Below are 13580 nucleotides of genomic sequence, written 5' to 3'. Positions count from 1 at the left end.
AAAAAGCAAAAACTGATAAAAAATCTTTAAAATAACACACCACAGGATCGGTCCCGTGAAGGCACCGCTGGCCTTGCCTCTGGGCAGACAAGTCAGGAAAGTCTGGGTATCAGGCGAAAGAACAAATATCCACTACAATGAAGACTCTGGAATCTTGTCTCCATGAGGGGCAATGTGAGCTAGCCACTGGAGACAACTGCTAAAAATAAAACACTTTGCTTGTGAGGTAGTGACCACCCATTGCCAAGGGTCTGATGACTGCTTGGAGGGGAATTAAGCACATGGTAAGGTTATTGACCAGTCATGGGTCTAAGCCAATGTCTTCATCTTCCTCTTCAGGCTCTTGGATTTCTTTTATAGGCAGGTTTTCTTCTTGGCTCATCAGAGGGACAAGATTCTGAAGAGCTTTTCCAGTAATGGGGCTGGGTGGCTGGGCCTGAGCGCCAAACTTCTTTTGGCAATGGAAAGGCATGAGAAAGCTGTCTAAGCAATAGCTGGACAAAATACAGTAAGAACAGTAGATACTTTAAAAGTATGTTGTGAAAAGTATTCCTGTAAAAGTCACTTTCACTACAAAATGCAAATGTTACTGAGATCAATTGTTTAGATCACATAAAAATGACAGAGTAAGTCTTTGACATTCAATCGCTGTATTTTCCTATATTCCAGAGTAAACAATCCCTTTCAACACTCAAGCTTTAACAGGGTATTCTTAGAAGGTTATGTGAATTGCTAACAGAAGCTACTGGCTTAACAAATCAGTAGTTTGGTTCTTTCAGGGGAACACAGTTCCAGATAAGGACCTTCACATTATATTTTTTGTCTCAAGTGTGAATTCCTATGTGGGGGAAAAAATGGGTATGCTTTCCGTATACATTGAGTCACTCTGTTCACCTTGCAGGTGAGTGGCCTCCAGACTCATATTCAAAGCCATTTTGGGAAAGGGGTCTGTGGCTTCTGCACTGTTGTATAAAGCTCCTTAATCCTGGATGCTAACTGAGGTATAGCCCTTGAGGATGTTTTCTTCCCTGTGAATCTTCTAAAAATTTGAGGTTTTAGCCAAGATGGGTATTTTATCCAATTTTGGCTATAATGAGGTTTTCACATATCTGTGTATTTTCAGACAGCCTGGGAATTCAGAATTCCTTATGAAACATTTCAGGTTGAGGCAGGATCATCAGACCTTTCTTGATCCCATTTCTGCTTTCGGGTCTTACATGCTGAGTGGGTTTTTTCATGCCGGGTACAGTTGGACAGCCGACTAAATCTTCTCCCACATTTTTTGCAACTATATGGCCTTTCAGCCTCATGACTCTGCAGATGAAGCACAAATTCTTTGTTCTCTGGGAAGGTTTTCCCACATTCTGGACACTTAAATATCTTCTCCCTTATATGGATTCCTTCATGGCGACTCCGATGAGAGTTTTGACGAAAGTTTTTCCCACACTGAGAACATGAATAAGGTTTCTCTCCTGTATGGATTCGCTCATGTTTATTAAGGTTTGTTTTATGATTGAAGCTTTTCCCACAGTGACTACAGTCATAGGGTTTTTCTCCAGTGTGAGTCCTCTGGTGGGAAATAAGGTAAGAACTTTCATTAAACTGTTTCCCACACAGCGGGCAAGTGTACCATCTTCTTGTTCTCCGATTTCGGCTAAGTGCAATCACATTGATATCCACGTATTTTGAGAGTTCCTCTAGTGGAGTATCATTTTCAATGGTAACTAGAAGATTTCTCATTTTCCTTTGCTTGGGAATAGATGTATTTAGTCTTTCTTTATGGCAATCTGGTGATTCCTCAGAGACCACAGAATAATCTACTTCATCACAATCTGAAGTCTCCTCTCTATGATCTTCATTCTCTACAGTTTCCTTCTGAAGATCTTCACTCTCAGGATTAATGTCATTAACTGTGGAAACAAAGAGAATTTAGCAACTTTTGAGGGATATGACACCAGGCAGGAAAAAAACAAGTTAGATTTCTCATCAAACAATAATCTTGAGTGTCACAAATCTGAGGACTAGCAGATAATCATTATCAACACTCCTTTTCCACTCTTACTATGAGTGGAATATATGACTGATAAATCTTTCTATGCAATGTGAGCACACCGTCTTTTTCTTTTTTTTTTTTTAACAAAATGAGTGGGACTACCGATGTCATATGTTTGCTTTCTGAATAGGCACTAATTACTCAAAAAGTGCATATTGATCTTATTATATCTGTGTAGAGCAGTGAGCTAAGGACCAAGGGATGAAGGACATAAATACTAAAAAGTGTACCACTCATACTCTTTAGGAGGCTAGTAAGTGAACAGTAAGATGAGTTATTTCTAGGTTTTCACTACATTAAATATTACGGTATTATAGGATTAGATAATACCATATGGTGTCCTATACTATATAGTCCTATATAGTGAAAAACTGGCAACAATTCAAATGACCAAAAATAATGAAGGCATATCATATTCACTCAGTGGGTGATTATTTGGGCATTACAGTGATTACCACAAATAACAAAACTATAAATTATGGTAGAAAACAATGTGGTATTTTTAGGGGAGGAAGGGGAGTAGTAATTGGGCAGTGGGCACAAGACGGCCTTCTGGGGTGCAAGGAATAGTCAATTTGAGTGGTGGTTAGACAAATGTGTACATTTTGTGAAAATTGGAGGGGAACACTTATGATTTGTAGACTTTTCTGTATTTATACCTCCAAAAGAAGTCTGTGAAATAAAGAGATTATAAAGACTAGGTAACAAAGTGTAAAAAAAAAAAAAAAAGTATGCCGTGAAAAGGTGGGGTGACAAGGGACCTCCAAAACTCTGGGCAACTTGCTGAAAATAAAGGGTTAAATCGACCACTTAAGTATGTGGCTGATCACAGCCTGGAATATGCATATTTGCTGGACTTTGCAGTTTCACACCAAAAGGCGTTTTCTTTTTCATTCACTCCCTTAGGTAATGAAATGCTGGGTGAAAGCAAACGGCAATAATTATCACAGCTCTTGATAAAGATTACCACACTTCTTTCAAAAGAAGCTTACCAATTTTAATACTACCATCAACATGTGGGTATCAATTTTACCTAATCTTGCCAGCATTAGATTGAACTTAAAAACATTTAATGGGTATAAAATGGTTTTTCATTGTAGTTTTTTTTGTACTTTGTTATTACAAACTAGTAATTTATTGGGCTGAGACTTTTATAAATTTAAATAAATTTTACATCTTGCAAATCAATCTGTGTCAATCACTACTGATGTAAATATTTAACTGAAATCTTCCTCTGTAACTCCACAAATTAACCATAAAAAAGTATCAAAATCTGATAAATTTTCTATTTTCTAGCCATTCCTTTATAACTTATATTTATACTTAACTCTTTTTTTTTTTTTTTTAAGATTTTATTTATTTATTTGACAGAGAGAGACAGCGATAGAGGGAACACAAGCAGGGGAATCAGGAGAGAGAGAAGCAGGCTTCCCGCTGAGCAGGGAGCCCAACACAGGGCTGGATCCCAGGACCCTGGGATCACGACCTGAGCCGAAGGCAGACACCTAATGACTGAGCCACCCAGGCGCCCCTGTGGTTTACTATTTTATAGCCATTCTGAATGACAGCTTCCATCATTTTGTGTTAATTTAAGAATGCTATTGTTAAACATTCCCTGTCTACCTACTTTAAGACTATTAAAGATGTTTTTGTTGATCCTTTTAGATTTTCTAAGTACAAACCATATTTTGGTTCCCTCCCTTCCCAGTATTTATTCTTTTTAAAGATTTTATTTATTTGAGAGAGACAGAGATATCGACAGAGATAACGAGAGAGAGCGCAAGTGGGCATGACAGGGCGAAGTAGGCTCCCTGCTGAGCAGGGAGCCCAACGTGGGGCTCCATTCCCGGATGCTGGGACCATGACCTGAGCCAAGGGCAGATGCTTAACCCGAATGCACCACTCAGGCACCCCAATATTTATGCTTCTTAACTTATCTTTTTGCTTTATCCAGTTAATGATTTTAATAGTGATAGCAGGTTTCCCTATTTTTTTTTTTTCAAGATTTTATTAATTTATCTGAGACAACGCACGTGTGTGAGAGAGCATGAGCGGGGTTGGGAGGGGAAGGGACAGAGGGAGAGGGAGAATCCCAAGCAGGCTCCATGCCTAGTGTGGAGCCCAACATGGGGCTTGATCTTACAACCCTGAGATCATGACCTGAGCTGAAATCAAGAATTGGATGCTCAACTGAATGAGCCACCCAGATGCCCCAGTGTACTAATTTTTAAGATTAAAAAAATTTTAGTAGCTAATATATGGTTCATGTGGTTCAAAAATCTAAATATGAGAAGGTATATGCTAAGAAGTCTTACTCCAGTTCCTGTCTCCATCCATTCTACTCATCGCCCAGATAGGTACCAGTTTTTATTAGTTTCTTTTTTTTCTTCCATGGTTTCTCTAGATGATAGATTTTCCTTTCTCCCCTCTTCTTATATAACTTACTTGATTTTGATCATTATATTCCAGTGCATGGCGATTACCATGGTATGCTGTGTGGACACATCATATCCAACTAGTCCCCTGCAGAGACACTTGGATTGTTTTCAACCTTGTGTTTTCACAAACAATACTACAATGAATAACCTCATTTGCCTATTATTTTGAATGTATGCTGTTATCTGTAGGATAGATTCTCAGAAGTGGGACTGCTGGATCAAAGGTAAATTCATCTTTAATATTAGATTCCCATATATAGGGAGTGTACCAGTCTGCATGTCCACCAGTATTATACCTGTATCCCAACAACTTCACTACCAATGTACTAAGTTTCTGATTTCTAGAAATCTGATAGATGAAATAAGATGGTAACTTGGTATAAGTTTAATCTGCATTTCTAATTATGAGTAGGGCTGGACATCTTTTCATGTGTTTATGGGTCATTTGTATTCCTAAGTGAATCTGCTGGGGCTTTTTCTTGGTGTGCAAAGTAGGGTATGATTTGCCAAATGGCTGAGTTGTCCCAACACCTTTCTGAGCCCCTTCCTCTCCACTGCTCTTCTTCTCAATTTTCCTGGTTACTCATTTATTTTTCCAATTGAATTAGAGATCAGATTGTCTAGTTCCAGGGAGAAAAATCCTACTGGTATTTTTTAAGGGATTACATTCACTTCATAAACCGACTTGGGGAGAACTGACGTTTTAATGTTAAATTTTACTAGTCAACATGGCATTTCTTCCCATTCATTCAAATCTACTTCTGTGTTATACTATAGGTTCTGAAACAGGGTATATGCTAGGAAAATTATGTAATTTTTTAAAATTTATTTTTCTTTAAAGATTTTATTTATTTATTTGAGAGAGAGAGAGGGAGGGAGGGAGAGACAGCAAGCAAGCACAAGCAGGGGGAGAGGGAGAGGCAGGCTCCCTGCTGAGCAGGGAACCCAACACGGAGCTCAGTCCCAGGACCCTGGGATCATGACCTGAGCTAAAGGCAGACTCTCAACTGACTGAGCCACCCAGGCACCCCTAGAAAAATTGTGTAATTTTAATTTGTATTTCCCGTGACCCAAGGTTACTTAATAGTTTAAACATTTCTTGGTGAAGGGAACTTTTTTTTCCAATTTCATTATTACTTTCTTGTTGTACTGCACTGTGATAGATCCTATTGTGTTATTTCTACTTTTTAGAATCTATTGAGTCTGTCTTTGTTGTATAGTATGTAGTCAATCTGCATCAATCTTGAAAAGGCTTATATTCTCTTAGCACAGTAGAGGGCAGATATAACCACAGAAACTTATCTCTTTGAAAATTTAAGTGTTCTATTCTACATTTTCAGTTGTTTTATGTGATTCCCTTGAACTGAGACACACAGTTTATCCTCCTCTGCCAAGGATTCTCCTGTGATTTCTGTCCCTACAAGTTCATTCCCTTACACTTTTCCCTTTCCAAACTACTTAATGTTACTATTTCAAATGTCAGCTATATACTGATGGCTCCCAAATCTCTACATCTTTACATGTGACCTCCAATTCCTAATATTCAAGTGCCCAGAAAATAATCTCACTTTATTTCCCATCATGCATTCAATCTCATCTGAAATCAAATCTATCTTCTTCCAAACTCTGCTCCTGGGTCCAAATCCTATCTTGACCTTGTCATAGCCTTTATAGCTACAATGGTTTCATAATGCTTATCTTTTTATGTGAATGACTTATCTTTTAAAAACAAATTGGAAGCTTTAGAGGGCAGGAATGGGGCACTATGTATCATTTTAACCCACTGATAATCAACTCCAGAATCCAACTCTACCTAAGGACACAGCAAGTAGCATTTATTAAATGTTGGTTTAAATCATCAGCTTTCGGGTATGGGTGAGGATTGGGCCTGAGAGCTTCAAGGTCCATGACCAAAGTGTTCCTGGAATTGGCAACATACCCACCAACCAGTCACCTAAAATATATGCTAATTTTACCCAAGACTGAGAAAAACTCAGTGTAATAAATCTGATCTGTTTATGCTTATCTCTAAAATAAGAAAATATTAGGGTTGCCTGCTAGCTCAGTTGGTAGAGCATGCTTGTTGTCAGGTCGTAAGCTGGAGCCCCATGTTGGGCGTAGAATTTACAATAAATAAAAAAATAATAAATAAATGTGTGTACACACACATATATACACATATATATAATATATAAAATCTTAAACAAATATTACATAGAATAACTTGTGGGAAATTAAGCAGGCTCTCTATGTACCACACTACCATGACCACACAATGTAAGACAACTACAGAGTTCAACACTCATGGATTTGATTTTTGTTACCCCAGCAACTCACAAAACCCACTTTCTGTTCCACTTCAGCCTCAGAAGCAAACAGCCCTGAAGGCAAAGTAAAAAGTATTAGGCACTCAGCAAAATGATTTTTGAGGGTTCCTGACTCTAGGTTAGCAGTGCATTTGTAGAAAAAGGCTGAATCATCTCTTAGCTTACAGAGAAGCTGCTGCCAGATGAGTTCATATGTAGTTTCATATAAGAATACTTTTTAACCATTACTGGGAAATAAGCACAAATGAAGAAGGCCCCATTCACCAACCATATAGGCAATTCACTGAAAAAGTTATGAGAAATGCAGCAAGAAGGCAGTATAATTCTGGGCTAAGACTGAAAGCTCTGATGTTAGACTCTCTGAGTCCAAATCCCTGCTCTGCTACCTACTGCTGTGTAACATTTAGCAATTTTTCTGTTTTTGTGTGTGGTTTGTTTTTTTTTTTTGGTGGGAAAGAAAGCAAAATTTATTGAGCAATAGTACGAGGCTCCTGAAGAGGGAGGGGACCTGAGAGGGTTGCCCGAACTTCAGCAATTTCTTAACATTTTTCTGCTTCAGTTCTGTCATCTGTAAAATAGTAATAATTCCTATATTCTACAGTACTTTTGTGAGAAATGTATGTGATAATAAATGCATGCAAAGCACTCAGACTAGTGCCTCGTACATAATGGCACATGGGTGCTTGATAAGTGCTAGATATTATTCCCATCAACATGGGATATATTTTCATTCACACTAGTAGACTTCACAGCTACTAGACATCAAGGGAAAAAAAAGACTTAGAAGAGTCCTGGTCCAATGAAAACACTAATTTAAAATACACCTGTTGGGGGACTAGCACTAAATCCAGAAAATGGACTCAGAAACAATCTGCCTGCATTTTCTACCTGTTTGAATATCTGACGTCAGTACATCAGCTGCAGGTCTTGCTTACCAAGACAAGTCTCCTCAGCCCTTGCTGCCCTAAAGATATAGGAAAAATGGCCGCCACAGCTGGTGTAGGCTCTGCCACATGGGATAGAACAAAAATTAAACGTGTGTGACCATATACTTAGCTAGTGTTAATCAGGTCTTTAAAAAGTCCAACAGAAGGGGCATCTGGGTGGCTCAGTTGGTTAGGCAACTGCCTTCGGCTCAGGTCATGATCCCAGAGTCCTGGGATCGAGTCCCGCATCAGGCTCCCTGCTCAGCGGGGAGTCTGCTCCTCCCTCTGACCCTACCCCCTCTTGTGCTCTCTCTCTCAAATAAATAAAATAAAATCTTTAAAAAATAAAAAAAATAAAAAGTCTGACATAAGAATGTGCTTTTCCCACAGCATTCAATATGAACACACAAGATTTCTTACCCAGTAACATCATCTCCCCAACATTGTCTTCCTTCTCTGAGGTGGGCTGTTGAGTAGCATCCAGGCTCACACATTCTTCTTGGGAATGAAATATATTCAAATCCTCAAGGACCACCAGTTCCTGAAAGAGCAATAGGCCCCCTTCCTCTTAATAACAGAGGTTCTTTGGTTCTTTGACAGCTCTGCTGGCAAAGAAGACTGAAACCCAACGATCAGGGAAGGGAAGGTGAAAGGGGACTATAAGTTCCATGCAGATGCAGCACGGACCAGAGAGCCAGGCTCAGAGAGGAGCCAAAGGACAAGCAGAAGAGAAATATCCAAGGAGGCAGTGAAAAACAAGCCCACTCCCCTTACTGACTCCCAAGAGTGTGTTTTTATACATGGGTTGGCTGAGCAGGGAGGGCTGAAAGAGCAGAGAAGGTGATGTACTCAAAACAGTGAATGGGAAAACCAAACCCACCTCAGGCTCAGTTTTCAAATACAGCGACACTGTGTCCTGTTTCTGCTGGATTCCTTCTCTGGGCAGAAGCTTCACCATGGGATGAGGTTGCACTGGGTAAAGAGAAAGCTGTAGTTAATGGAAAAATCAGTGACTCTAATATGGGAACCCTAACCACACCTTAAGGCCTCCCTGTCCTCACTCCTTCCGAAGGCAACTTATGGCTTTTTCTGCTTCTGTGAGCCCAGGAAGAGTTCAAGCCATAAACCACAGGGTCTTGAACCTATATAGGGTCTCCTCATTATGAAAAGAATGATTCTCTTAAGAACTTTTAAAATTCCCATTACTACTAAAGGGAAGGCTGGAGGAGGATAATGTCTGAAAATGCCCACAACAAGCACAAAATTTCCAAAATTCCACATAAACTGCAGTCAATTCAACAATTCATCACATTTCTTTATCCTAAAATGATATACACCCTCCCAACGTTTGGGTAAAACTGACACTGTTTATTCTATGGGTTTACACACACCCAGCAATCCAAACTCTAGCTTGAGAAAAAATACTCCCTCTCCCCAACAGGTTGACACTCGAATCAACTTTTTTCAATACCCACTATCCTAACTTGAATTCATTACTAACATAAAAACCTATTTCAGCCCCTAGTACCATTCCCTTCTCTTCTAGTGAAACAGCATGTGCTTCTTACGTCTGTTCTGAAAGTTTGAGCTCACATCCTTCATAATAACCAAGGTCTCCTTGACTTTCTGATTGGGCTGGACCAGGCTTGGCTTGGGCAAGAAGGTGAGGAAGTGCTCCAGAACCAGCTGGTGGATGGTCTTGGGCCCACTAGTAGCATCTCGAAGTAGGTCTTGGCCCAGCTTGGAGTCCGGAGGAACTCTCAGTATAAAGGACCGCTTTGGCTTTAGGGGCATTGGAACCACTTTTGCAGCCATCACGCCTTGCAATCACACACCACACTCGTTTTGCAGAGCTTCAGGAGTCACCTCTTACTGAAGGAAATCTGTCAGAGAGCCGAGCTGCAGATGAGAGAAACCATGGTTTACCCACAAAACCAGGTCCAATATACGGCCAGGATAGTGAGGCCACATGAAATGTAAAGCGGAAGGAAAGACAAGTTGTGTGAGGAACTCCTAACTGAAACGGAAGGTCGCTGAACTAGACACTCATAGCAAGGCCTGAGAGGAAGCTCTGAGAACGAAAGCCGGAGGATATCCAAACCCCAGGAGTCATTCTCCTGAGAAACATGAAGTGCAAGCTCCACTGGGAAGAGCAATGGGCTAGAAGATAGGAAACCTGGTGTCCAGTACCAAGGGCATCTGCTTAGAAGTTGGCCTAGCCATTAAATGAAGCCGTACTGCGCACCTTGGACCGCGGGTCCCTCGGATGCCCTTCCGGGGGCAGTTGATGGCTCAAGGAGCAAACGCAAGGCAGCACGATTAGTCCATACGCGGCCTGCTGACTCCTTTCCGCCATGAAAGCCCTGTTGAGAGCGGCGAGGGACCAAACAGTGGGGCCCAGCTGGCCAGGCCCATTCCGGAGCCTCTCCCACCGGCCACGGAGTACCTTTAACACAAAGCCCAGGCGGCGGCATTACCCGGGGTACGTTCCCGGCTCCCTAGCCGGGCAGGCTCCCCCAGCAACGGACCAAGCTCTGCTCCCTAGAGGCCACCTCAGCCTGGTTCCCGCCCTCGCGGAGCCTCTCACCTCTCAGGGGCTCTGCCGCCCCTGGGCGCTCGCAGGGGACGGCCCAGAGACCCCGGCGCAGAGAGACCGGGAAACTAGGCGCGAGAGGCCGAGCCCTCCCCTCGCCCTTCCGAGTGTCCTCACAGGCCGCCGGTGACTATTGGCGTGAGGAACCGTCAGTTGGGGAGGACGGCCGTGACACGGTGCCTTCTGGGAGGCCGGGCGCCTCCGCAGCCGATACGTCACAACCGGTGCCTCGTTTCCGGTTCGGAAGCCTGGTCTCCCAGCTCGGAGCCGTCAGGCTGCGCTTGAGAAAGCGATGCTCGAGGACGACAGGCAGAGCTCTCAGCGCCAGAGGGAGAACGGGCTGGAGGCAACCGCTGTTTCTGTGGCTCTATCTGGGAGACGGAAAGCAGAAGTTTAGCTTCAATCCTCCATGACGAGCTGGCTCGTCTCCAGGTACTGGCGGTGTAGCTCCATGGCCTGCTGGGAAATGTAGTTCGGCTCCAAACAGCTAATGGGAGGCCGCCAGGCGCGGCGGCTGGGGCGGGACAGTCCCACCCTCACCCCACCCCGCTTTCCCCGGGCTCGACCGGAAGTAGGCTGCCTCTCGGACCGGAAGATCTGCGAGAGGCTGCGGCTGTTTTCGCCGCAGCATCCAGGGTGTGTCGAAGGACCGCTGAAGCGGTGAGTGGGTGGCGGGTCAAGGTCTATGCCTGGTTCTGGGTCCTGTCACAGCTGTCCCTTCCGGTAAGGGCAGCCCATAGGTCAGAACCGGGCGACCCTTCCCTTCCCCGCTTGCAGGTTTCTACCTTGCGGTCTGAACGGGCCGTCTTGTTTTCTGAGAAATCCTAGTGATCCTTCTCCAGTCGCCTTCGTTTCCGTCCTCAGCCTCTCAGGGAGGCCTAACCGCCCTTTCTCCCTGCGTTGTTCCCATACTCGGTTCATTCCCCAGTGAGGCACTGATCAGCGTTGTGACAACCCCGGGGCAGGGATTGCTTTATTGCTCTATGTAACGCCAGCCTCCACCTGGGTGACCAAAGTAAAAATATAAATGGATTTTTTTTTTCTTAACGCTAACTATAGGTGACTCATTTAGCCATGGTTTAAAATATGTTACAGCCTAGTGTTAAAACTGTGTGGTACCAAAAGTTTTTCTAAAATTAAGGATACTTGCTTTTCCAGACATCAAAAACCAAAAACAAAGCAAACAATAACAAACTCCTTCAGGGGCGCCTGGGTGGCTCAGTCGTTAAGCGTCTGCCTTCGGCTCAGGTCATGATCCCAGGGTCCTTGGATCGAGCCCCGCATGGTGCTCCCTGCTCCGCGGGAAGCCTGCTTCTCCCTCTCCCACTTACCCCGCTTGTGTTCCCTCTCTCGCTATGTCTCTTTCTGTCAAATAAATAAATAAAATCTTAAAAAAAAAAAACAACTCCTTCAATCAAAGCAGTATGGTTTGAACTGGAAGTAAATAAATAGAACAGTAGAAAAGAATAGTAAGTACCAAAGTTGATCTGACTGTACATGGACCTATATGAAAGGGTAGCATTTCAACTTAGTGTAAAATAGATGGTGCTAGCAAAAAATTGTCTATTCTTCTGGAAAGACAGAATGTGTCCTTATACTATATACAAAAAAATGGAATTTGATAACCAATAAGAGAAGACAAAAGAATATTAATTTAATGTTGGGGCACCTGAGTGACTCAGTCGGTTAAGCATCTGCCTTCAGCTCAGGTCATGATCTCAGGGTCTTGGGATCAAGTCCCCACATTAGGCTCCCCAGTCCTTGGGGAGTCTGCTTCTCCCTCTGCCCTACCCCCACCGCCCACCCCCCGCTCATGCTCTCTCTCTCTCTCAAAAATCTTTAAAAAAAAAAAACCCTGATGAGTGGCTAAACAAGATGTAGTATATCTATATAATGGATTATTATTCAGCAGTAAGAAAAGGAATGAGTACTAATACATGCTGCAACGTGGGATGGACCTCAAAAACATTATGCCAAGTGAAAGAAGTCTGTCACAGAAGACCACATAGTGTGTGATTCTACTTGCATGAAATGTTCAGAATAGGCAAATCCATAGAGACAAAAAGTAGGGTAGTAGTTGTCAGGGGCTGGGGGAAGGGGAGAGTGGCAAGTGACTGCAAATGGATGCAGGGCTTGTTTTGAAAATGTTCTGGATTTAGTGGTGATGTTTGTATACATTGTGAATATACTAAAACCCATTTAACTATACACTTTAAAAGGGTGAATTTTATGGTTTGTGAATTATATCTCAATTAAAAAAAGAAACACCAGACAGGGAAATTTTCATTGTACAAATACAAATGTTTAGCATCTAAAATATTTCTGAGGGATGCCTGAGTGGCTTGGTGGGTTAAGCATCTGCCTTTGGCTCAGGTCATTATCTCAGGGTCCTGGGATCGAGTCCTGCATTGGGGTCTGTGCTCAGCAGGGCTCCTGCTTCTCCCTCTGCCTGCTGTTCCCCTGCTTGTACTCTCTCTCTGACAAATAAATAGAACTTTAAAAATAATAAAATACTTTTGAAGAAGTACTACAGACAGCTAAGTTCAATATTTAGATTCCACATAGCAAGTAGTCAAAGAAGCTGTGCTGTTTCTGTGGAATGAAGCAAAAGATAGAAGTCCACATGGAAAATTAAATTCACAGCCTCACTAATTTTAAAACATAGGTAAAACCCCATTATATCTCTATTGAATGAACAAAAAATTTTACTTTTTTATTTTATTTTATTATTATTTTTTAAAAGATTTTATTTATTTATTTGACAGAGAGAGACACAGCGAGAGAGGGAACACAAGCAGGGGGAGAGGGAGAAGCAGGCTTCCCGCGGAGCAGGGAGCCTGATGTGGGGCTCGATCCCAGGACCCTGGGATCACGACCTGAGCCGAAGGCAGATGCTTAACGACTGAGCCACCCAGTCACCCCCCAAAATTTTATTTTATTTTAAGATTTTATTTATTTATTTGAGAGAGCAGAGCACAAGAGAGGGGAGGGTCAGAGGGTGAAGCAGACTCCCTGCTGAGCAGGGAGCTCAATGCGGGGCTTGATCCCAGGACCCCAGGATCATGACCTGAGCCAAAGGCAGATGCTTAACTGACTGAGCCACCCAGGCGCCCCAAATGAGCAAAATATTTTAAATGACAAACATTGCTTTGGGCATAAAACATTATTTAATCTTTCTGAAGGATTGTATGGCCAACTGTAGCAAGTGTTATGAAATAGTTCACATTCTGGAGCCATTTTAGG

At 42.5% G+C, this 13580-nt stretch overlaps 1 protein-coding gene and 1 long non-coding RNA gene across 6 annotated transcripts in view; one reads left to right on the top strand and one right to left on the bottom strand.

Annotated features, from left to right (window-relative positions):
* Positions 1-631: 631 nt before the first annotated feature.
* ZNF200 (zinc finger protein 200) lies at positions 632-10780 on the bottom strand. Of its 2 annotated transcripts, none has more exons than XM_006743019.3 (5): positions 10332-10780; positions 9313-9643; positions 8625-8716; positions 8165-8285; positions 632-1910 (listed from the first exon to the last, which is right to left on the bottom strand). In XM_006743019.3, exons 2-5 carry the CDS (start codon positions 9557-9559, stop codon positions 1159-1161), a joined length of 1212 nt encoding a protein of 403 aa, XP_006743082.1. In that variant the 5' UTR covers positions 9560-9643; positions 10332-10780; the 3' UTR covers positions 632-1158. The 2 variants fall into 2 exon arrangements, with proteins under 2 accessions (XP_006743082.1, XP_030894734.1); XM_031038874.2 differs by lacking the exon at positions 10332-10780 and adding an exon at positions 9990-10293.
* Positions 10779-13580, top strand: part of LOC115944200 (uncharacterized) — a 19276-nt gene continuing 16474 nt past the window's right edge. For 2 of the 4 annotated variants that reach the window (XR_014145389.1, XR_014145388.1), the window contains exon 1: positions 10779-10997. This is a non-coding gene — a long non-coding RNA (uncharacterized LOC115944200). The remainder of the gene's footprint in view (positions 10998-13580) is intronic. The other 2 variants (XR_004078779.2, XR_014145387.1) reach the window with 2 other exon arrangements.

This window comes from Leptonychotes weddellii, chromosome 5 (genome assembly GCF_054177405.1).
Source record: "Leptonychotes weddellii isolate Sample4059 chromosome 5, ASM5417740v2, whole genome shotgun sequence".
In the NCBI taxonomy this organism is placed as follows: domain Eukaryota; kingdom Metazoa; phylum Chordata; class Mammalia; order Carnivora; family Phocidae; genus Leptonychotes; species Leptonychotes weddellii.
This window is presented reverse-complemented; position numbering and strand designations above follow the sequence as displayed.